Source organism: Callorhinus ursinus, unplaced genomic scaffold (genome assembly GCF_003265705.2).
Source record: "Callorhinus ursinus isolate GAN/ISIS: 27379988/994484 unplaced genomic scaffold, GSC_fseal_2.0 scaffold10, whole genome shotgun sequence".
In the NCBI taxonomy this organism is placed as follows: Eukaryota; Metazoa; Chordata; class Mammalia; order Carnivora; family Otariidae; genus Callorhinus; species Callorhinus ursinus.
The window spans coordinates 22,432,480-22,456,942 of NW_027397072.1; the positions used below are offsets into that span (position 1 = coordinate 22,432,480).

The 24,463-nt window shown below is 46.9% G+C and overlaps 1 protein-coding gene across 1 annotated transcript; it reads right to left on the reverse strand.

Annotated features, from left to right (window-relative positions):
• Positions 1 to 188: 188 nt before the first annotated feature.
• GTF3C2 (general transcription factor IIIC subunit 2) lies at positions 189 to 22,488 on the reverse strand. Its single transcript, XM_025867931.2, has 19 exons — positions 22,212 to 22,488; positions 13,606 to 13,873; positions 13,125 to 13,446; positions 12,266 to 12,548; positions 9,957 to 10,051; positions 9,474 to 9,551; positions 9,254 to 9,352; positions 7,935 to 8,162; positions 7,637 to 7,748; positions 7,330 to 7,438; positions 6,220 to 6,245; positions 5,915 to 6,044; positions 3,525 to 3,669; positions 3,258 to 3,419; positions 2,975 to 3,062; positions 2,437 to 2,565; positions 1,854 to 2,006; positions 1,610 to 1,717; positions 189 to 1,317 (listed from the first exon to the last, which is right to left on the reverse strand). Exons 2-19 carry the CDS (start codon positions 13,847 to 13,849, stop codon positions 1,099 to 1,101), a joined length of 2,730 nt encoding a protein of 909 aa, XP_025723716.1. The 5' UTR covers positions 13,850 to 13,873; positions 22,212 to 22,488; the 3' UTR covers positions 189 to 1,098.
• Positions 22,489 to 24,463: the final 1,975 nt, after the last annotated feature.

Below are 24,463 nucleotides of genomic sequence, written 5' to 3' on the forward strand. Positions count from 1 at the left end.
GATTGTACTCCCGTACGCTCTAAGACTATGGTTTGCCTATTTCTCATTGCTGGGGTCTGTCTTTGGTTAGCAGGCAGTACTGCAGTCCCTATGAGTCTGCAGCACCCCATAAGAGGACTAACGAGAGGAGATGTAACAATACATTACAGTACTTGGGTTTTAAACACCTCCTATACAGAGACTGGAGATAAAGTAGCTAGACATGTTTAATAAGTCAACAATGTGACAGTATCATGAGGGACCAAAAATCATGACGTGTAAAGAATGGTTAAAGTAACTGAAGATATTTAATCTACAGAAGAAAAGACTTGGGAAACACATGATAGCTATTTTTAAATATACTCAAAAAGGCAATCACAGGGAAAAATGACTAGATTTCCTAATACCCATGGAGAAATTTATAGAAGTATACTCTTTGACTTGATATAAAGGAAGATTTTTTAAAACATGACTGCCTAGGAGTGTTCAAGTAGGGTCAGACGACCAGTGATTGGGAATATTTCATAAGCAGGAGCAAGTAAGATCTGAGCCACCGTTCTCCTGGTAGGGTGTTTGTGATGTTCCTCAGTTAAAGAAGTACTATAAGCAGCTTCAGTCCAATAAATTACTATCACCCCTCCTGGGCCTGTGTGTTGGTTACTCTAAAGAGGAAGTTGAGAAGGCAGTAATACTGGATCCTGGAATATAGTCACACAGGAGCCTTCATGTGGATACCCTCTCCAGTTCTCCAAACACCCACCTCACGTGTGGTCTCAAAAACACCCAGTACCTTTACTTAGCTTTACCCACTTCACAATATGCTCAATATGAGCAATTTGACTTCCAAGCCTAGGTCAGGCCTGAGTGTTACTCATGAGCCATAGCTGTAGGCTGAGGAGCCTTGAGAGTTTGTGGAGGGATAGCCCCCCCGCCCGCAGGGGGCTGTGATGACAGAAGTCTGTGGAAGGAGAGGTATCTAAGGAGTCCTGGCAAGGCAGATCTAAAGGTCCAGGTCTGGCAGCATCACTATCCATGAAGACCCCAGTTCCTATGGCATTGTGCATGGGGGGCCATTTGTTCCTGGCAGATTTCATTCCAAAGGTCCTGTGTGGACCATGACTAGGGACCGGGCAGAAGGCGATGGCTGGTTGGAGGGAAGCCAGGCCCTTTAATTGGGGAGGACGGCTGGAACATAGCACTGAAGTGGGCTCGACTCTCAAGCTGCATACGGTGGCCCAGGGGTGAGGTGAGTCCACGGACAAAATGGATCCGAACCAGCCCAGACTGTCCCCCAGATACCAGCCATCCATAGGAATCCAGGTTTGGGCTGAAGCGGACCTGGGAAGAGAATTGAAAACAAGAGAGATGTTCACAGTTGGTGCTTTAGGGTGAATCCTAGCTGTAAGGGGGGAGAAAAAGGGCGACAATATGAAAGGATAGGACCATGATGGGGTAAGAGAGGCAGGAAAGAGCTAGGTCTATCACGCTCTGGAGGATCAGGTTGCCAGAGCGGTCTTCCTTCCTTCCCTCTGCTACCTTTTCATCCCCCGTTTCATTGATCATAGCTTCAGAGTTGGGAGCAAATGAGAGTGAAGAAGGGTGGAGAAGATGAGAGAGACAAGGTCTTTACCTTGTGAATAGCCTCTAGCTGCAGCCTGTCCAGGCAGAGCTGCGAATGCCCCTCTCCTTCCTGCATGCGCAGCATTGGCTCCCTGTGGAGGAGATCATGGAAGGAACCCTGGGGAGGAGGGAGAAAGCCAGCAGCTTCTCAGTCTTGCATCTTTGTGCTGCAACTCCTTACAATGCCCTACTGTACCAGGACTAAAGTTTTCTTTTTTTAAAATGCCACACCCATTCTCCTGGCCTCAATTTACCAAATCTGTGTCTTGAAAGAGCAAGTAGTGATGGTTGACAGTTTCAGCGTAAGTTCGAGCTTTGGGAGGGTTGGGGGCCTCAGATGAAGTAGAAGAATGGTCTCGACCTTCAGGGCTGTCCTGATACGGCATCAGATCTGCTTTATATATAGGCTAGAAAGGAGACCATGAGATTAGGTCCTATAATACTGGAGACAGAATAAAAGAGAAAATTGATGGGGCGCCTGGGTGGCTCAGTCGGTTAAGCGTCCGACTCTTGATCTCAGCTCAGGTCTTGATCTCAGGGTCGTGAGTTCAAGCCCTGCATTGGGCTCCACGCTGGGCATGGAGCCTACTTAAAAAAAAGGAGAGAGAGAAAATTGGTTTTTGGGCAAGAAAGACTTGAAGATGGAAGAAGGTAGTATGTTTAAACACATGCACAGATGCACTAGGGTAGGGGAAGATTATGTACAACTTTGTGCTAAGACGTCCAGGAACAGTATCAGGTCTGGGAGACCTCATCCAAATTTACAGTTCTAACTTCGGAGGTCATGTGGATTAGGACCCAAAAGCTGGTGCTACCATTAAATATTCATGTACGTACGAATCTTCTCTCTACAGGTCGCTTGACGTTTATTGGGTTCAGTGCCATATCAGGCAATATGGCTGCAATGAGCTCCCCGGATATATCTCCTGCGGCTATTGTCCCAAGCCAGTCGGATCCTGAAAGACTCTAATAAAAAGAGACAGATTTCTTTCATTCATTCACTCACTCATACTGTTTCCGTTCTGTGAGCTGGAAACAGCCACACAGTCTGAAGTGGAAGACACACACAGAGAAACAAAAATGAGTTTATCGGGTGGAGGGATGGGGTCACTGGGGGATGGACATTAAGGAGGGCACATAATGTAATGAGCACTATATAAGACCGATGAATCACTGAACCCTACCTCTGAAACTAATAATACACTATATGTTAATTAATTGGATTTAAATAAAAAAAAAGTTTATCCTAACCTTTATCCCTGATGATACAGTTACCACACATCTATCTACTTCTATGCAGAACTACTGCTTCTTCCTGACCACCAGGAGGTGAGTAAAGGAATCGTTTTCCTGTGTAACGAAGACAGGGGCTCACCCAGACAGTGCCTTTTCGAGGAGCAGTGAAATAGGCCTTGAAACCAAGGTAACCAGCATCAATATAATGAATCCCACAGAGTCCATAACTGTAAGAGGAAGACAAAATAAAACTTTCTTTTCTCCAAGACAGCATTCATTTCCCTTTCCCAATTCCTTCCAGAATTCAAATTACCTCAATGAAACAACTCTCACCCCTCCTCACCCCACACTATCTGGCACACTTTGCACCCCAACCCTTAGGGCCTGTCCCTAGAGCTCCTCCCATCTGCATCCTGCCGTACGAGGCATAGCAGTTGTCCTGAGCCACAGTGACACCATTGTAGGGGAGCAGCCAGGCCAGCTCTGTACTCAAGAAGCGCTTGATAGAGTTTATGGGTTCATACGGTCGTCGAAGGTCCCAGAATTTTATTTTGCGGTCACTTCCCGCAGAGACGAGGAAATGACTGTGGGAAGAGGGTAGAAGAGGGAGAAGATCAAATCTGAGGAAGTCTCGGAGCACCGGCCTCTCTGGGCCTCACCTCCCACCCCACAGCTCTCCTGTCCTGTACCTGTTCGCTTTGCACCACTGAAGGGTACGCACAGCCTGGTCATGGGCTAGGAAACACTGGAAGGGGTAGAGCTTCAAGGAGCCGTCAGAGAGCCGTATCCGCTGCAGGGGTGAGTTAGTGGGAAGGTTCCAGAAAACCACCATGCCTGAGACAGGGATAAAATGTGTAGATATTACAAGCAAGTTCTCTCTTCTTTTGCTCTAATGTCTTTCTCTGGGCTCCTAGGACCTTTGCCTTTTACCCTCAGATGTGACCCCCTTATGAAAGGATATAGGGATCGTGATTAGCTAGCCAACATTCCCTCTGTGGCATTTTAGCTCCAACTCTCATCAACAAAAAATAGCTCAGTTTGGGACTTGTGGTTGAAAGGCAGACTGAATACACCCAATAGCCTCTATTCCCTACTAAATAGAAACAAAGGGATTTATTTTTTTTAAAGATTTTATTTATTTATTTGACACAGAGAGACACAGCGAGAGAGGGAACACAAGCAGGGGGAGTGGCAGAGGGAGAAGCAGGCTGAGCAAGGAGCCCGATGTGGGGCTCGATCCCAGGACCCTGGGATCATGACCTGAGCCAAAGGCAGACGCTTAACGACTGAGCCACTCAGGCACCCCCAAAGGGATTTTTTTAAAACCATAAACCCTCTAGGACAAGGGTTGGCGAATGACAGCCCGTGGGCCAAATACAGCCTGCTGCCTGCTTTGGTAAATAAAGTCTGACTGGAAGAGTGACACCCATTCGTTTACCTAATGTATGGCTACCTTCATTGCTCAATGGCAGAGCTGAGTAGTTCCGACAATGGTCAAACAGCCCACAAGGCATAAAACATTCACTATCTGCACCTTTAGAGAAACGTCTGCCAACTCTGCTCTAAGACAGAGAGAACAGGCAAGGAGCCAAAAGCAACAAGATGTAGAGAAACAGAAAACAAATGAACAAATAGAAACTAACTCTGCTGACCCAAAACAAGCTGCCCCCTGACCAGGCTGGCAGAGGAGGAGGGAATCAAAAGCATAACGTTGATAAAAATAAAAGACAAATTAAAGAACAGTAAGAATTTTTTTTTTTTTAAGATTTTACTTATTTGAGAGAGAAAGAGAGAGCACGAGTGGCGGAGGGGAGAAGCAGACTCCCTGCTGAGCAGGGAACCCAATGTGGGGCTCGATCCCAGGACCCTGGGATCATGACCTGAGCCGAAGGCAGATGCTTAACCGACCGAGCCACCCAGGCGCCCCAACAGTAAGAATTTAATATAGCTGGGGAAACTATTTGTAGCTAAAAACTCAGGAAATGTAGCACCTATGAACCTTTCTTGGAAAAGCTTATTGGCAGCGAACTCAAGCTGAGCCGTACCAGTCACGTAGCAACAAGGGCAGACTGAGAGGGACAGACTGGTGGACATGCGTGATCGTTTCAATGCAGAATTATAACTCGGGGAATTAAGACAGCAAAACAGCATCAAGAATGATGCCCCCTGATGATGTAAGAGTCACCGCACCAAAGGGAACACACATAAAAGACAGAGAAGGACAGGAAGAAGCGTGAGAGTGCTAATTTCCTGACCTCCTGGGGCAAGACTACTGATGAGGTCTAACCGTGAAATTGTTGCTTGTGGGCTTCAACTACCGGAATGCTCTTTATCTATGATCCTTTTCTCTCCCCTTTTAAACCTTGAGAGTGTCTTTAAGGAACTAACATCTCTGTGGCGAAGGAACACTTATGGGGAGGTTAGCCCATCTCTCAGTTTCAATTCAGTCTTTCTCTTTTATAAAAATTAAAGTGTAAATAAATTTCATAATTTTCATTTAAAATAGCTTATGTAGGGGCACCTGGCTGGCTCAGTCAGTGGAGCATGCGACTCTTGACCTCGGGGTTGTGAGTTCCAGCCCCATGTTGGCTGTGATTACTAAAAGGTAAAATCTTTAAAATAGCTTATATAGTATATTCCCATCACTATAGAATGCTCTCACCATCTGATCTTTTTATCTTTATATATGCAAAGAGAACTCCATGAAATGATGTTCATCCACTCTTTTTGTTTTTAAAGATTTTATTGAGAGAGAGCACGAGCAAGTGAGAGCATGAGCTGGGGGGAGGGGCAGAGGGAGAGGAAGCAGCAGACTCCCCACTGAGCAGGGAGCCCGACGAAGGGCTCGATCCCAGGACCTCGAGATCATGACTGAGCCAAAGGCAGACGCTTAACCTACTGAGCCACCCAGGTGCCCCTGTTCATTTGTTCTTAACTATGTTTTTCTGAGCAGAAAAATTCTAGTGACTTTTTTCTTTCTTCTTTGTATTTTTTTACATTGCTTAAACATAATGTCCAGCATTGAACCAAAAAGGAAACCACCACCAAAAAACAAGCATATATAGTTTTGTTTTTTTACCATTATAATAGCCAGCAGCCAGGTGGTGGTGGGGCCGGGTGGGCATCCAGGCCAGGCTAAGGCACTGACCGCACTCAGAGGGGTCCGAAGCTTGCATAGACCCTACCTGAAGGGTTGCCACACATTGTACCTGCAGGGACAGAAGAGCCGGGACTAGGGTTAGAGATACTTAACATTTGCAACAAAGGCTCAAATCAGTGTTTAATCCCGCAGAGGGGGAGAGGCAGAAGGAGACTCACTGTGGAATCAGAAAGGGAGGCTCGAGAAGATGGAGCCTTGGCTAAGGTAGCAGGTTCCTCACTCACCTTATAGATGGCGGGCTTCATTGCATCTGTGAGGGAAGAAGAGCAGTAACTGATGCTCTGGGAACAGAGGACTGACGTCCTGCCCTGCCTTGCTCTTAGATCAGCCCCCCTGATCTGACAATGACCTTCCCTGACAGCCATCTCTCCTCCAGCACACTGATGAATCTACCTCTACCTGCCCCATCTTCTTTTTCCCCCCTGTTGTACCTGAGTGTGTCCTTCCTCCTGTCAGAATGGCTAACTGCTCCACTCTACTCCCCACCCTCTCTCACCTTTTCCAGAACTTCGCTCATTTGGTTATCTTTCCTTTCTCCTGAATGATCCACCTTCTCTCTCCCTACTGGATCATTCTCATATTCAGACGTAAATATGCACCACAGTCTTCTAACCAAATGAAACAAACACACAAACCAAACCCTTCCTTTCCCCCTTACTCACCTCCAGCACCACCCTCATCTATGTGTTCTTCACAGCCAATCTACTTGAAAGAACTGTCCACGCATCTGTCTTCACTTCCTCACTGCCTGTTCACTCCTCAGCCCACTCCTCTGCCAGACCAGCAAATATGGGATTTCTCGGGGCTCAAACCTGGGTGCCCTCTTCTTTACATACTCAGTACAGTTGAAAAACAAATTTGACAAACAGGAGCTGCCTCTCACTAACCCCTTCCTCTTCTGGCTCATCTTCAGCTCTACATTCTCTCCCTCTCTCCCCAACAAAGAGACTGTGTTTATGTGTACGTGGCAGTTAGGACAGGAGAGGTGAAGCACAGGACTGGGGGAAGGAGAAGAGTGTGGCAGGGGAGATCAGCCTTAGCAGCTCTTTACACAGCCAATCAGCTGTGGCAGCAGGAGGGGAGAGCCTGAGAGCACAGAGCAGGGAAAGGGGGAGAAGGGGAGTGGGCTGAAAGAGCCCAGTGGTAAGACTGCAGGAGAGAGTACCCCTTGCAGGCTGCTAAAGAGAGAGGTTCAGGACAAGAGGGGTGAAGTCAGAGTGAGTGGAGTGCTAAGTGAGGCTCTGTCCCAGAGGCTGGGCCGGGAGGACTTTCAGGAGAGATGGACAGGGCCGGCTACAGCAGCACCACGTCCCCTGGGCTACTGTGCTACTCACCTGGGGACTGCTGAGCCAGCAGGGCCTCCGGATGGGGCAGACTGAACAGCAGCACCTTCCCGTCGGAGCAGGCAAGAGCCAAGAGGCCCAACCTGGGCAGGAGAGGAGCCTAGAGGGGGAGACCAGATCTGTGCTGAGGCTTGCCGCCTTCAGGGCTTCTCAGAAAACTTTTGAGGTTCTGGTCCCTGGAAATGACAGGAATTTGCTGGGAAAACTCCATCCTCGGCTCTCTGTCAACTCTGGGACCTCATAGGGCCTCTCTGTTCTGCCTGAGTCCTAAGGCATCCCACAACCAACAGGGAGGTACCTTCCGAGGAGTGCCTGGAAGTTCCCATGCTCCACTGGGGCAGAACTTGAGGTCCCAGATACAGCCGTGGTCACAAGCAATCCCATAGACAAAGTGAGCCCTGTTGCCAGGACTGAGGAGAGAAAGCATATGGGGCAAATGGGCAGGGAGAAGGGGCCAAGGGCCGCCAGAGCCTGTGCTCCGCCCCATCTCATCCAGGCCCTCAGCTCCCCTCCCCAGCACCGCCCCCCTAGCTTCCCTGCCCAGGTTCTCTCCTCCTCAACCACACTCCCATGGCAGCGCCCCAGCCCCACCTCACCAGCTTTCCTGTTGCAAGGTCCCAAGGCCCCAGACTTGGAGCAGCCCAGGACCCGAATGAAGCTGGCTCAGTGGGTGTGTCTCATTCATGTCAGGGCTGGAGAAAAGGGCCACATACTGCGAAGCTGCTGCCCCCTCTGGCACCGGACACCAGTCCAGAGCCCAGAGGGGCCCCCCCGTGAAGAAGGACACATCCCAGCGCTCTGGGTGTGCTGTGATCGAGCTAAATCTAAAGAAAAGTCAAAGATGGGATGAAGAAAGGAATTAACAGAAGGTATTAAGGACTTCAGTAGGTGAATGGATAAATTAACATCCAAACAATGGAATATTATTTGGCACTAAAAAGAAATGAGCTATCAAACCACGAAAAGGCGTGGAGGAACCTTAAATGCATATCATTAAGTGAAAGAAGCCCACCCGAAAAGGCTCCACACTGTGTGATCCCAACTATGGCACATTTTGGAAAAGGCCAAACTATAAAGACATCAAAAGATCCGAGATAGCGACGGTCAGAGGGGTGGGCAGGATGAGCGGTTAGAGCACAGAGGATTTTTAGAGCACAGAGGATTTTCAGGATACTCTCTATGGTATCCTAACAATGGAGACGGGTCATTACACATTTGTCTGAATCCACAGAATGCACAACACCGGAAGTGACCCCTAATGTAACTTATGGACTTCGAGTGCTGCTCTATCAGTAGAGGTTCATCAACCAGAACACACGTGCCCTCTGATGGGGGATGTTGGTAACAGGGGGGCTGTGCATGTGGAGGAGGGAAGAGGGGGTATATGGGAGATCTCTGCACCTTCCTCTCAGTTTTGCTGTGAACCTAAAACTGCTCCAAAAAAATTAAGTCTTTAAAAAAAAAGAAAAGGTAATGAGGACAGAATGGGAGCTCCAGCTCACGCTGGTATGAACTGGCCTAAGCAGAAGGTCTATGGGTGAGAACAGTCCTGAGCCACCTATCTGTGTCTGCCTCCTTTTCTTCCAAAGCCTGTCTAGCTCTAGTTCACCTTCAAAGATGAGAGGCTGTGCGTTCTGGTCTACTACAGTGTTCTCTCCAGGGCCAGTCTGTCCGGGTCTATCTGAGTAGATGTGACTTGGTAAACTGGCCCTCCATCTCCCTCGCTTCCCTTAGTCTGGCCAGCAGCAATGAGCACTGCAAATTAGAGCAGGTTAACCAGATCTAGCCAGGACTCCTACCTTGGGACCCCTTGGAACACCATCAGGGGAAGAACAGGGCCAATCTGTCATCCCTCTCAATACTCATTTTTCCTATTTCTATCTCCTAGAATCAGAAACAGATACACAATCTTCACCTGTTTATTCGGTAGAGTGTGCCATCCTCAGGAAGTCCTTCCCGCTGGACAGAAAACAGTGGAGACTTCTCTTCCTGGGGCAGGTAGGGAGCCGCTTCACTGGGGGCAGGGGAGAGAACAGCGTGAGTCTGGAAGTTTCACCCATCCCAAGATTCCCTGTCACCCTCCTGTCTTTAGGGGTGTCACCCCCTCTCAGCTTCAGAATACCTCTTCAACTTACAGTTCAGATAACAAGTGCCACTTCCAGGCCAATGGAATCCATTCTGCAAACTCCCAGTATGAATGCTTCTGCTCTCGGCTGGAGGAACAGAAGAAGCATTAATGAAGGAAAAGAGAAATTCTACAGCAGTGCTGCCCAGTAACCCTTTCTACAATGATGGAAGTGATCTATCATCTGTGCTGACAGATACACTAGCCACTAGCTCCAAGTAGCTACTGGGCACTTGAAATGTGGCTAGTGTAACTGAGAAACGACTTTTAATTTTAATTAATTTTAAATTACATTTAAATGGCCAAACACAGCTAGAGGCTACTATGTTGGACAGCACAGCTCTGGAGCTCTTGCCTTTGGAGCAGTGCCTTTTAGTTATGAATGTCTTCAGTGTCCTGCCCTGGGAGTGCCCTCTTTCCCGTGGCCCCACTTCTAGGTGGTCCTTTGCACGCCACCACCTTCTCATCCCCAGCCCCCTTCCTCAAGTCTCACAGGTCCTTGGTGAGATGGAGGCACTTCCAAACAGGAGCCATGATGTGATTTGGTAAGCCATTGGGAGCCATTCCCCGGCAGTGTGGCTTCTGCTTCTGAGGAGCAAATGGGAAAAAAGTATAAGTTAGGGAGAGACTTTTAGAGATAAGAGAAAGTCCCCAGAAGGCAGCTTTCCCAGCTTCTACTTTTCTTGGCAGCTTCCTCTCTGACTTATCAGCATCTTAAAAGACTGATGTTTCCGCCATTACGATGACTTCTCCACCTTCTGCTCCCACTCCTCCATCAGAACTGCAAAGCCTGTTACGTATTTTCTGTTCACCTTCCCCGGCGTCTCCATGGCATTTGGTTCAGAGGACTTCTATTTGCTTCCTGAAACCCCTGTCCCATGGGATAGTGTCTCCTTATTCTTCCTGCCTCTCTGATATTCCCCCACCGGCGCTCCCTCCTCTGACAGGTTTGGGTAATGATGGTGTTTCCCAGAGTCCCTCTGTCTTCTCCTCAACCCTCTATACATATACTCTCATCCCATGTCCACAGCTTTGACTACCATGGTTGACTTCTTAGTAAATGTAAACTTTACCCAGTTTTAGCTTTCCTACGAATTCTAGACTTTTACAGTGTGGTGCCAACCCATATTATAGAGCCTAAGGCAAAAGGAAAATCAGTAATACAGTGCCTGTCTTTATTTAAAACTTTGATATTTTGTTCACCATAAATTTGTTGTGTTTTTTCTTTTTTAAGATTTTATTTATTTATTTGAGAGAGCGAGTGCGAGAGACTCAGAGCACCAACGGGGGAAGGGGCAGAGGGAGAGGGAGAGGCAGACTCCCCACTGAGCAGGGAGCTCAACACGGGGCTTGATCCCAGGACCCCAGGATCATGACCTGAGCCTAAGGCCGATGCTTAGCCGCCTGAGCCACGGAAGCACCCTGCATTACCTTTATTTGTTAAAATGTTGCATCAAAATATTTATCTTGATTACTGAGGGGTTTGGTGTTCCCTTAAATGTTGCGCTTGAAACAAGGAAGGCACATGTCCATGCACATGACTGGCAACCAGACATCTCCAGTAGGACGGCTCATGGCACCCAGGCACCTCCAATTCAGCATGTCAGAAAATGAGCCCATCACCTCCCCTGCTCACCCTCACTCCTCCCATGCTCCCACCGTTCCGCTGTCCCAAAGTCCAGCACTTAAGAGCACCATCTAAGCTAGAAACTCCTACTCCTTCCTTTGCAGCAACTGCCAAGTGCTGCTAATTCTCTGAAATGTCTCTTGTACCTGCCCCCCACCTTGGCTTGCTTCACAGCCTGATCCAGGCTCTCCCTATCATGACCTGGATAACCGAAGCTGTCTTCTGACCGCCCACTGCAGACTGACCTATCGTCCTAACTGATCACGTTATTTTTCTACTTAAAAACCTGTTGCACAGAGTTTCTGTGATGATGAAAATGTCTTGGGAATGGGTAACAGTGATGGCTGCACAACACTAGGAATGGGCTGACGCCACTCAGTTGTACTTTTTCGGGGGGGAGAGCAGAGGAAGGGGGGGGAGAGAGAGTCTCAAGCAGGCTCCACGCCTAGCACGGAGCCTGACACGGGGCTCCATCTCACAGCCGTGAGATCATGACCTGAGCCAAAATCAAGAGTTGGATGCTCAACGGACTGAGCCACCCAGGCGCCCCCAAAAATAATTTACATTTTTAAATGGCAAATTTTATGTTATGTATATTTTACCACAATTCAACAAACACACAAACACCTGTGTTGGCTCCTACCAGTCTGTCCTTCCATCTCCTCGAGTTTAATGCCCCACTGCTGCCCCCGCTGGTCCCGCAGGGCATTTCTATACCTTTGGGAACTTGCCGAGGGCTCTCAACAGCTCTGCCTGCTGCGGTCTTGTCCTGGGAATTCCCAGAGACCACTCTCTCTGGCAAACTCCTGTTCACCTTTCAAGACCCAGCTCGGCCATCACTTGTCTGTGAAGCCCCAGCAGTTCACTGCCCTCCTTGGCACGCCAAAAGCATTTGGTTCCCTCCCAGGGAAGCCCTCATCACACGGTGGAGTCTGTGAGGCAGGAGGCTGTCTTAGTCACGTGTGTTTCCTAGTGCGGAGGAGGCACTCGGTAGCTGAGTGAGCGACCTCATGCACTTACACCGCCAGCCTCCGCCTGCTCGGCTCTTTCATCGTTTCTTCGTTTACTTCTTTTGGCCATCAGTTACTAGGCCAAAGCTTTCCGCTAGGGCACCCTGCAGACCCCCCTAACAATCCCTCTACCTCCCCATTCGCTTTCTTGTTCACTCAGATTACCCCTGAAGTGGATCCTCGTGGGGTGCTTTGAGGCACCACAGGCTCAGGGTCAGAGGAGCTCTCGCTTGGGCCCTCGCTTTCATCTCCATCTTCAGCCTCAACCTGGAGAACAAAGTCTTCATCCCGTGCGGCGTCATCCTCCTCTCCACCTTGACAGGCTGCCTGCTGCCGGTTTTTCTTCGCTTTGGCGGGGCTGCTCACCTTGGGGCTCTCAGGACAGGGCACTGGAGCGGGCAGGGCCGTTGAAAGCTCTTCAGCCAGTTCCTGAAGGTACAGAAGTGCCCTGCGGGACAGGGCAGAGTCAGAGCAAACACTTAACGGAGAACCCACTTTTCCAGACACTTGGCCGATTATCTCACTGGGTCTGCCCAGTGACTCTGTGAAGCAGCTATTCATTTCCCCTCCCCCTTTGATAAAGAACCAGAAATTTAGGGAAGTTAAGGGACTTGGCCAAGGGAGGGCTCAGATCACACATGTGGAATCTGAACCCAGGTCTGCCAACTCCAAGTCCAAGGCACTTGCCCTCTACCACAGTCAGAGATCAGTAAGAGCCCAGAAAAGAATGGGAGGGCACACAGAGACCAACAGATACTGGGCGGGGAAAATCGCAATGAAGACCTAGAGGAAACTGAAAAATGTGACAGGAAACAAGGCACAGAAAGCAATCTCCTGGACAAACTCAGTAACAGATAAAAAAGTTGCTGTAATAAGAGCTAGAAGATGGCTCAAGTCCCCAGAAGCCAGACGCTACCCGCCGCTTACCTGACAACTCGTCACAGCCTCTCAGCTCTCCAACATCTGCCCCCGCCAACCCTTCACCCCGACCGCCCTCCAACAAGCTGTGCCCCACAATCCTTACACTTGGGCAGCCCTTCGGCGGGGTCGTTCCCCAGGAGGGGTCTCAAAGTCCTCAGGGGGCCTCTTTGGAGGTGGAGACTCTGGCTGATCAAGGTCTTTGGACAACTTCAGCAGTAGCAGCTCTGCCTTGGACCTTCGACCTCGTTTCTTAGGCATGGGGGCGGATAGAGGGTTGGATTGATCTAAGAGACCAGGAACCAGAGGGGCTGATGGAGGATTAGGCTGTTGGGGCCTTTTGGGGCCTTTCCGTGTGCTACCACCTCTCTTCCGGCCAGGCTTTGAGGCCCTAGGCTTTGAGACCTTTGACATCTGTGAAGAAAGATCTGTAGAGAAGAATATGGGTGAGACGAGAGCAGAGCTCAAACCTCCGTGGGACAGATTACACCATACCCAGGTCGGTAAGATCCTGTGAGCTCACCCTGCTCTCTTTTACCTTAAGCTAAGCACGGGGAGATAAAAATAGGAAAGGACACGGTATATACCTTGCTGTTCGAGTCTGGAGAGGCTTTCTTGTTCTGCAGGGAGCCTCCTCTCGTCAAGAGAATCCTCAAATCCAGGCAAAGGTGGAGGCAAAGACATCTCTATGGAAGCCTCGGCACTAGTTTCTGAAGAGGCCTTGACATCAAGCTGATTTAGCACCTCTTGTCCCGGAGACACTACCACAGTCATGTTCCCCACGGGGCCGGCCTCCCCCAGGGCAACACAGCCGACCCCGCAGGTATCCATCAGCACCCCCTAAAATGGCTGCCCCTGCAGAGAGACATACACATGAGTAGAAGGCAAAAGCTATTTGCACCGGTTCAGAGTTTTCTCCTTTCCTATCTTTTCTCCTCCCATCCCACCCACCGCCCACCCCCCCAGCCAGAAACCCAACCACTCCCTGATCACTCATTCCTTTCACAATAATTACTAAGCATCTTCTATGTCAGAGACTGTTCTAGGAACTGGTAACATGACAATAAACAAGACAGACAAGGTCCCTGCCCTCATGGAACTTACACACTAGCAGAGCTAGCAATAAACGGGTAATAAGAAAGCTACCGTTTATTTATTAAATGCTTACTATGTGCCAAGCATTATATTCTTCGGCCAGTTTAATTTAAAGCTCTTAAGTTTACTCGTAAGGATAATGCAGTGAATGAACAATCATTCAACTTCTTTCCTTAAAACCCAATGAAATGAATCACTGTCTTCCCCTCAAAAAATAAAAAGAGAGGGTGAAAAAATCTTCCTAAACCTCCTAGGAATAGACTACAAAGAATAGCTGCCGAGGGGTGGCTGGGTGATGGACACTGGGGAGGGTATGTGTTGTGGTGAGCGCTGTGTGTTGTGTAAGGCCGATGAATCACAGACCTGTACCCCTGAAATAAAAAATACATGATACGTCAATAAATAAATAAATAAATAAATAAAAGAATAGCTGCCGATACATAAAATTTAGACCAAATTGAAGGAGGATGCCTAGAGCTAACATCCATCTTTGTGAATACTAGTCAAGGAATAGATTTATTTAATAATAAGTAAGAGTTCTCTAGTGCCCTGCCATTAATTTTTTCCTTGAGTAGGGGAGGTGGATGGCTATGAGATAATTAAGGAACATCCTACCACATTAAGAGGCCTTTCCCACATTGAAGAATGGACTAAAAAACTGTCATGAATCCTTTTTTTTTTTTTTTGAGAAAAAGAGAGAGAGAGAGAGGACTCATGCATGCACCAGAGCAGGGGAGGGGCAGAAGGAAAGGGAGAGTCTCAAGCTGACTCCTGCTGAGTGCAGAGTCTGAAGCAGAGCCCAAAGCAGGGCCCGATCCCATGACCCTGAGATCATGACCTGAGCCAAAACCATGAGTCAGTCACTTAACCGACTTAGTAACCCAAGCGCCCCTCTTCATTCTTTTTTTCCAAACCCAGAAAATCATTTGTGCAACCATGGGCAAAAGTAAACTGACAGAGATAAACAAAACACTGAACACCAAACCAAAAAGCTGAGCAACACAGAACTCTGCAAGGGCCCAGTTTTTGGCCAGAATAACCTGCCTGTCTATGACAAAGGAGAAATAGCTCAAATCTCAGGAAGGAATACCCCATAGATCTGTATATGCCTTAAGGATGTTTAACAGAACCAAAGTAGTATACAATATTGCTTCCAAAATGCCTAGTGGGCCACAGGAATCAGAAGGAATTGCTTTAAAGGCTACAGAGTAAGAGATGGAAATAAAAGAAACACAAAGAAAAGACCTACAAGATGACTTAAGATATGACTATAACAATAACCAAAGATCAATTCATCCATTAAAAAAATAAAATAAAATAAAGATTTGGATTGACTTAAAAGCCAAACTATGGGGCACCTGGGTGGCTCGGTCAGTTAAGCATCTGCCTTCGGCTCAGGTCATGATCCCAGGGTCCGCATCGGGCTCGCTGCTCCGCGGGGAGCCTGCTTCTCCCTCTCCCACTCCCCCTGCTTGTGTTCCCTCTCTCGCTGTCTCTCTCTCTGTCAAATAAATAAATTAAAATCTTTAAAATAAATAAATAAATAAATAAATAAAAGCCAAACTATATGCTTTGAAAGAGATGTCTAAAACAAAGGAACTCAAAGAGCTGGAAGTCAAAAGATATAAAAATATATAGGGCAAATGTAGGCACAAAGAAAACAGGAGTTTTGTTAACAACAAAGTTGAATTCAGGGGAAAAAGTATTAAATGGGACAAAAAGGGAATACTTGATAATAAATAAAACTTCAAATTATATAAAAGATAAATGTCATGAACTCTTAATTCATCAAATGACATAGCATCAAAACAAAGCCAAATCTTCAGGAAATACAAGAACTACTTCTTTTAACCACTGACCGATCAAGTAGATAAGGACAGAGAAGACATGAATAAAATGATTATTTGACCTCTCTATTGGTCAAGGTTCAGCACACAGAACAGAATCCTCTCTAGCCAGTTCAGCTAAAAGGGATTTATTACTGGGTATTATTACATGGTTCACATCAGTGGCTCCTAAAGCATGGTCCTGGCAGCATTAGCATCCCTTGGAAATTTGTTAAATGCAGATTTCCAGGGGCGCCTGCGTGGCTCGGTCGGTTAAGCGGCTGCCTTCGGCTCAGGTCATGGTCCCGGGGTCCTGGGATCGAGCCCCGCGTCCGGCTCCCTGCTCAGCGGGGAGCCTGCTTCTCCCTCTCCCTCTGCCTGCCACTCTGCCTACTTGTGCTTTCTCTCTCTGTCAAATAAATAGATGAAATCTTTAAAAAAATAAATAAATAAAATAAAATGCAGATTTCCAGTCCTATCCCAGACCTACTGAATCAAAAACTCTGGGATGGGGCCAGCACTTTTTGTCTTCACAAAGCCCTTCAGATTATTTGGATGCACAGGCAAGTTTGAGAACCACCTGCATGCAGGATCATTGGGAGGGTTGGGGGTGAGGAGGGGCAGTTTAGAACAAGTGCTGGTCAAAATGGGAAGTTGTCTGGCAGCTGCTAGTTCAAGAACCACAAGACCTCTCCTATGCAATGAGGAGGCACCTGCGAATCAAGAAGTTCCTGCCACAGCTGATGGCTCCATGAACGGCCTCTGCACTGATCAGAGAGTGACCTGACTCAAGAGGGAAGACCCTGCTCGGCTCCCAGGTCCACAATCATACCCCTGCCACAATCTGAACTGTCAAAATGTATGGCCTGCCTCTCTCCTCTCTAAACTCGGGTCCAAATTTGAGACCACATCTGACTGGCAAGACCTATCATATTCAGAATCTTGGATGGAAAAAAATTCCAGGAATTGAAATTTCTAGCTTTCCAGGCTATCAAGTGGAGGTTTTTTCCTTCTCTCACATCCCACTGACCCCACTGTAGAAGGTGGGATCAGTGTCTTGTCAGTTCCTCTCCAAATGCACTTGTAGACCAGCAGTCCTCCCTATTTTGTAAAAACTGTTCCTTTGAAGCCCGTAACATTCAGCTAACCCACTGCTACTCACTCACTGTAATACACTGGACCTTGTCTCACAAATCCTTTTAACCTCTAAAATCACAAAGACATCCCACTATCTGATCACAACCTCCCATCATTATATCTAGATTGCTTAACTACGATCACTTTATCTATTCTTCAGCCATATCAAGCCACCATCATTGACGTCTCCAGTTTCTCCCTGTGTTGGCCACATCCTATCTACCTTAGATGCCTTTATTTTAATCAGACTTTTGTTGATAGTATAAAGTTCCTTTCTTGTCTTTTTGTTCCACAGGACTGGCAAAATTTAAGCCCTGGATGAACCAACCATCCTTTTTCTCTATGCGTGCATCTAAGCTGCCGGAGTGCTAGCAATCACACTTTCTCTCTTGTCAGCCCCCACATTCCCTCACCCCCAACCTCTGATCCCCTGGTTCTCAGCAGATGATTTTGCCTCTGATTTCCGAAACAAAACCCAAAGCCATTATGTGGGACATACTTTGACGTCTGGTCAAGTAGCCTAACATTCCCTGCATCTGAACCCCTCATCTACTTTCTAAGCCCAACTTCCACTTGTGTTCTAGCTCTACTCCCCCATCTCCTAAGGACACTGGAATTGTTTAGCTTTTTCTTTTACATTGTTTGTTTCCCAACTGCATTTACATGTCTCTAATTCTCATCTTAACACACACACAACAATCCTTCAACCCACATTCTTCCTCCCTCTCACAGTCAAACTTTTAAAGAGCTGTCTGCCCTTGATGTTTTAATTACCCTGCTTCATTTTGACTAGGATATTGCCCTCCAACTCATCACTGAGGCTGAAGTCATCAATAGTTGCTGGGTCAACTAATGCAATGGGCACTTCTCAGTCTCATTTAACTCGATCTCTCAGCAGCACGGACGCTACTGACCACACCTTTCTTGGAACATTCTCTTTTCTTCAGAGGCAGTTTAAGTGCAATGAAGTTTTAGATTTTTACAAACTTTTCCTCGATCTTTTACAGCTGTCTCACTCACACCTATTTGGCAGCCTCTTTGTTTCTTGGCAAATGTACCTCTTTTTTCTTTCCAAAGCATTCAACTTGGTTTGCTTTCTTTTCTTTTTTAGAATTGTTTTTATAAAACTTTTAGTTGACACAAAATACTTGTAAATACATGTAGAATGTAAAGAATAACGAAGTACCTATTTATCTGCCACATTTCAACTTAGTTTTAATAGCAATAACTCTTCCATACTCAAATTTCTTTAAAATTTAAACATATCACAATTATATAAATATAATGACAAATTAACTGCCATAAAAAATGTTGAGAACCATTACAATGATCTTGGCAAGCATTCAACTCAATCAGTGGAGAGAGAATGACCAGGCCTATAGGAGAAAAGCCTATAGGCTTCAAGCATTCAGTGTGCCACGGGCATCAGTCTGTACACTCTACAGAGGAAACGGGGAATGTCAGTTAACACAGGGAGCTAGTTAAATAGGTATCAGTTAAGAGAACTTCTGTGTATGCCTTAAGGATTTTCCACATCAGTACACACACACACACACACACACACACACACATATATCTCATTCTTCCTAGTTACTCTCCAGTGTTCCTTAGAATTATAATTGTACCCATTTTACCACACCCTTGCTAGTCTTTAATTTTTGCCAATCTAATGCATGAAAGAATTCTTCCCTATTGTATTTATTTGCATTGTCCTGATAATGATTGAGGTTAGCAACTTCTTTTTATCTGTTGGACATCTATGTATCTATCTATATGTATTTTTTTTTAAGATTTATTTGAGTGAGCGAGCAAGCGCAAAAGCACGAGGCGGGGGGAGAGAGAATCTCAAGCGGACTCCTTGCTCAGTGCGGAGCACCACATGGGGCTCAATCTCATAACACTCAAATCAGGACCTGAGCTGAAACCAAAAGTCAGTTACTTAACTGACTGTGCCACCCAGGCGCCTGGAACATCTATATACATTTTTTTAAAAGATTTTATTCCTTTGTCTGAGAGAGAGAATGTGAGCACAAGCAGGGGGAGCAGCAGGCAGAGGGAGAAGCAGGCTTCCTGCTGAGCAAGGAGCCCAAAGTGGGACTAGATCGAAGGACCCTGGGATCATGACCTAAGCCAAAGGCTGTTAGACACTTAACCAACTGAGCCACCCAGGGACCCTCATTTTTTAAAAAAAGATTTTATTTATTTCTTTGTCAGAGAGAGAGAGAGGGGATATCTGTATTTTTTAATGAATTGCCTGTACATATAATTTGCCCATACCTCTATAGGACAAATCAATCTTTTATTGATCTGTGGAGCTGCTATTTTTGTTGCAAATACTTTGTTTCTACTTTTTAAAAAAGATTATTATTTTAGAGGGGGGAGGGGCAAAGAGGGAGAGAGAGAGAATCTCAAGCTGACTCTTCACTGAGCTTGGAGCCATACCTGAGGCTCCATATAATACCCGGAGATCATGACCTAAGCTGAAATCAAGAGTTGGACACAACCGACTGAGCCACCCAGGCGCCTTTGTTTTTACTTTTTAAAAAACTTTATAATGTTTCTTGCTAAACTGAAGTTATATTTTCTGAATTAAATTTCTCAATCTTTTCCTTTATGAGTTGTTTTGTGTTTTAAAAGGCCATTTCCTACCCTAATATAAACATATCCTATTTTCTTCTAATACTCTCTAGTTTGAATCTTAAATGTAACTTTTTAAGATTTTATTTATTCATTTGAGAGACAGCGAGCGAGCACAAGCGGGGGGGAGCAGCAGGCAGAGGGAGAAACAGACTCCCTTTTGAGCAGGGACCCTGACTGGGGATCGTGACCTGAGTCACCCAGGTGCCCTTAAATGTAGCTCTTTAGTCCATGTGGAATTCTCTTATGATAAGAGAAATGAGTATTTACGTACTTCATTATCTGTCTCACTTGGAAGTTTCATAAGGATCTTGGGGCATCTGGGTGGCTCAGTTGTTAAGCGTCTGCCTTCCGCTCAGGTCATGGTCCCAGGGTCCTGGGATAGAGCCATGTCCGGCTCCCTGCTCAGCAGGAAGCCTGCTTCTCCCTCTCCCTCTCCCCCTGCTTGTGTTCCCTCTCTCGCTGTCTCTCTCTGTCAAATAAATAAATAAAATCTTTAAAAAAAAAAAAAAAGTTTCATAAGGATCTTGCCTGACTCACTGTTGAATCCAGAACCTGGTTACATGGTTAAGTGCAATAATTAAAACTTTGTTGATTTAACGACTAACCTCTCAAGCTGCAAAAAATCCCTTTAAGGATTCACTTCTGTAGAAGGCAGCAGCAGGGTATGGTGGTCAATTTCCATTTATGATTTCACAATACAAATTCCAGACACAAGTAAAGGAAGGAATGTTTAATAAATTTGTGCTAGCGTTTATAGAAGTTTCTTTTAAAAAAAAAAGATTTATTTGACAGACACAGCGGGAGAGGGAACACACAAGCAGGGGGAGTGGGAGAGGGAGAAGCAGGCTCCCCGCGGACCAGAGAGCCCGATGCGGGGCTCGATCCCAGAACCCCGAGATCATGACCGGAGCGAAGGCAGACGCCCAACGACTGAGCCATCCAGGCGCCCCTATAGAAGTGTTGTTGTTTTTTTTTTTTAAGATTTTATTATTTATTTGACAGAGAGAGAGACACAGCGAGAGAGGGAACACAAGCAGGGCGAGTGGAAGAGGGAGAAGCAGGCTTCCTGCCGAGCAGTGAGCCCGATGCGGGGCTAGATCCCAGGACCCTGGGACCATGACGTGAGCCAAAGGCAGCTGCTTAACTGACTGAGCCACCCAGGCGCCCCGAGTTTATATAAGTTTACATCTGCACCTCAACTTGTTTGCAATACTGCTTCAAGGCTGCCAGGATTTCCCCAGTCAAGGAAAATAATTAGTTAACACAGTTCCTAAAGGATGGAATTACTTTAAACACACTGGTCTAATACACTGTTTCCCAAAGTGTTCCTATGGTGCACCTGGTGCTATGCAGGATGATTTTAGTGATACAAAAATGAACGACTTTATCTAACTATATTTATTTTAACTTGTATGAAAAACTCTAGCCCATGGGGGCGCCAGGGTGGCTCAGTCACTGAAGCCTCAGACTCTTGATTTCTGCTCAGGTCGTGATCTCAGGGTCGTGAGACCGAGCTCTGGAATCCGGCTCCCCGCTGGGCTTGCAGCCAGCTTAAGATTCCCTCCTCCCTCTGCCCCTCCCCCCAACTCCCCTCCGCGCGCGCGCGCTCTCTCTCAAAACAAAAACAAAAAAACTCTCGCCCATGAAACCCACGGTTTCATCTGTCTTGCTTTGATTGAGACTAAAGTACTTAAACTTGAAAAACAAACCAATTTAAAGAAAACTATTAAGAAAATAATAGTACATTAGATAAGAAGGGATGGCAAAAAGTAACCAAGGAACAGGAATGGCTTAAGTTTGTTTAACAATACGCCGCTAGGGCGAATAGGCTTCGCCATACACACTACACCTCTCTAACAAAGTGAGTTACCACGGGTGGGGCTGAAGTCCCCTCCTCCGCCTTCCCCAGCAGACAGCCTACTTGCCGCGGGATAAAAGCACCAGAAGGGAAACATAACTGGCCCTTGGCTGCGCCAATGGGGTTGGAGCGCGCGGGGCACAACCCCGGGGTTAGAAGAGCCTCATGGAGGAAGAGGATGGGACGCAGCAGAATGAGGAGGCTAACCCGCTACCACTATAGGAGTGATCGCCTGCCCTTCCTCAGTCATGGGTGTGGGGGCAGCTTCCACCACTAGCCTGCGTTGGGAGCGAGCCCTGAGTTTTCTGAGGCTCAGAACTACTGAAGGTTCGCTGAGTCCGAGGGATGGAATGCAAGTAGCGCCGCGGCCGGGACACAGGATGCCGTGTTACCGCACCGCGTCGGGGAAGAAGGCAAGAGCCGTGATTAGCAGGGATGAGGGATGTCTGGTTGCACTACAGGGAAGGAGGTGGGGAGTGTGATAGTTTCTGTAGCAGCGCGGGGGCTGCAGGTCGCGATGCTATGCAGAGAAGGAACAGCGGGGTCGGGAGTTGGTTCCCAATATCTTAGTGCTATGGGAAAAGGAGGAGGAGGAGTAATCGTGGGGCCCCCGCTCACCCCGCTGCGGTACACTCACCCTCACCAAAGTCCTTCCGGAAGTCCAAGTTCGAAGATGGCGCCGCCTGTCTGGTCGCGGTTTTATGACGAAATCTGGTAGCTACTCTTTATTGACCCCCTCCCCCCACCGCCCTGCCGCCAATGCACAAGGTAAACATGTGAGCTTCGTGGGTACTTTGGCCCGAAGACGTTTTCTCAGACTATGTATTCCATAATGCAGTGCGGCGAGAGTCCCGCGCCCTTTCGGAGCTGGCGAGGCTCCCGGGCTTTAGCCGCGCCGGGGACGCTGCGTGGCCTTCTGGGAATTGCAGTGTCAAGAAAGGAAGATTGACGCCTGCGCGGTGACGGCCGTCGCGCCCCGCGGGTTCCCAAGAGGCCTGTACGCGAGCCTCGAGTGTAGGGCGCGCCTAGGCCTCGTTGCCGCTGAAGCCTGCCTAACCGTCAAGACTACCGGCCGTGTAGCGGACAGGGCCCGGCTGGAGTGGGAGTAACTACCCCGGCGCCGTCCGAGCTGAGGACACAGACTGAGAGACAGAGGAAGCCTAGCCGCCGACTGTCAGAGGATGACTCGGGCCTCCGCCGCGGGCGGCCACTCATGAAGCCAAGGATGGGCGCTACAAAAACACAAACGGGTTGGGAAAAGGACACGGAAGGGAAACCAGTAGAAAAGCCTGGTGTGGGGACGCCGTAATGAGCCTCAGGCTTGGCCCCTGGCCTTAGTTGGGCATAGGCCTTGCCCCACCCACTCCCTCCCTGGGGAGATGGGATGCGGGTGGACAAAGAACGTTAACAAATTTCTGCTTTTTCCTGAGACATTTAAAACCATATAAACTTTACAGGTGTCCGCATATTAACTAGGAGAGTTCAGGATGTATACATAGGGACAGGAAGGGGTGGAGTAAACCAGTCTTTCCCCCCAAAATTTCACCTATTAAATTCCCTTGGTTACACAAAACATTTGAGAAATACGTGGGAGGAGCTAGCTAAGACTTAAAACTGAAGACTCCCTTCCACCTGTCTCCACATCTACGCAATCAGTTCCTTGTTACAGATCCAAGATACTTTATATATTTACACACATAAGCAAATGCATATATATCTTTCCCTTTTTAATTCAAACCGATGACACACACTGTCCTGCATCTGGCTTAACTGAGTGTACTTTGGAGATTGTTCCATTTCGGTACATAAAAACCTTCCTCATTCTTTATGATGACTGCTTAGTAATGATACAAATGTAGGATACAGTTGACCCCTGAACACAGGGGTTAGAAGTGCTGACCGCTGTGCAGTGGAAAATCTGCATATTAACTTCTTCTCCCCCAAAACTTAATTACTAAATACTAAATAGCCTGCTGTTGACTGGAAGTCTATAAACTGTCAACACATTTTGTATGTCAATATGTATTATATCCTGTATTCTTACAATAAAGTAAGCTAGAGAAAGGAAAATGGCAAAAAAATCACAAGGAGGAGAAAATACATTGACAGTATTGTAACAAAAAAATCCATATATAAGCAGACCCACACAGTTAAAACCCATGTTGTTCAAGGGTCAACTGTAATTATCTTGTTCTTAATGGATATTTAGGTGGTTTCCAGTCTTTTGCAAGTATAAACAATGCTGCTATAAATCATCTTACCTCAAACATCTGCAACTATATAGGTAGGTAGCATAAATTCCTAGAGGCAGAATTGCTGGACCAAAGTTTTGATGCATTTGTAATTTTGATTGACAGGCAATCTTTCAACTGCTCTGTTCCCTGCCTCTAATCTCTACCAGTTACCTTTCTAAAACAAGGAGCTGACCTTGTCGATCCTCTGCTTAGTTTTAATGATTAATATGCTCAATACATAAAAAACCCATGAGTTGATAATCCTTTTTTAAAAAAAAAGAGAAAGCCGACTAATCCATAACTACTCATTGTATGCCACTGGAAGTAAATAGTGATCAATTCCTGGAAACTAGCAAATAAAAGGAAAGAAACATTTATCCTTTCTTTCCAGTATGAACTCCAATTCAGAATAAACAGTGAGAAGGAATTCTTTTTAGAAGATTATGAGCTAGTAAATATGGAAAGAATCATAGAATTAGGGGGAAAAATCATTTTGCATCCCCTAATGAATTCAGGCAATAACCACCAGTGGTTATAAAACCACTAAATGAAAATTTGTTGAGAAACTTAAAAATTTTGAACTTTAAAACTGGACCCACTCATCACTGAACATGGGACAACCAGCTATTATTTGCCTCCTGATGTGAGGCGATAT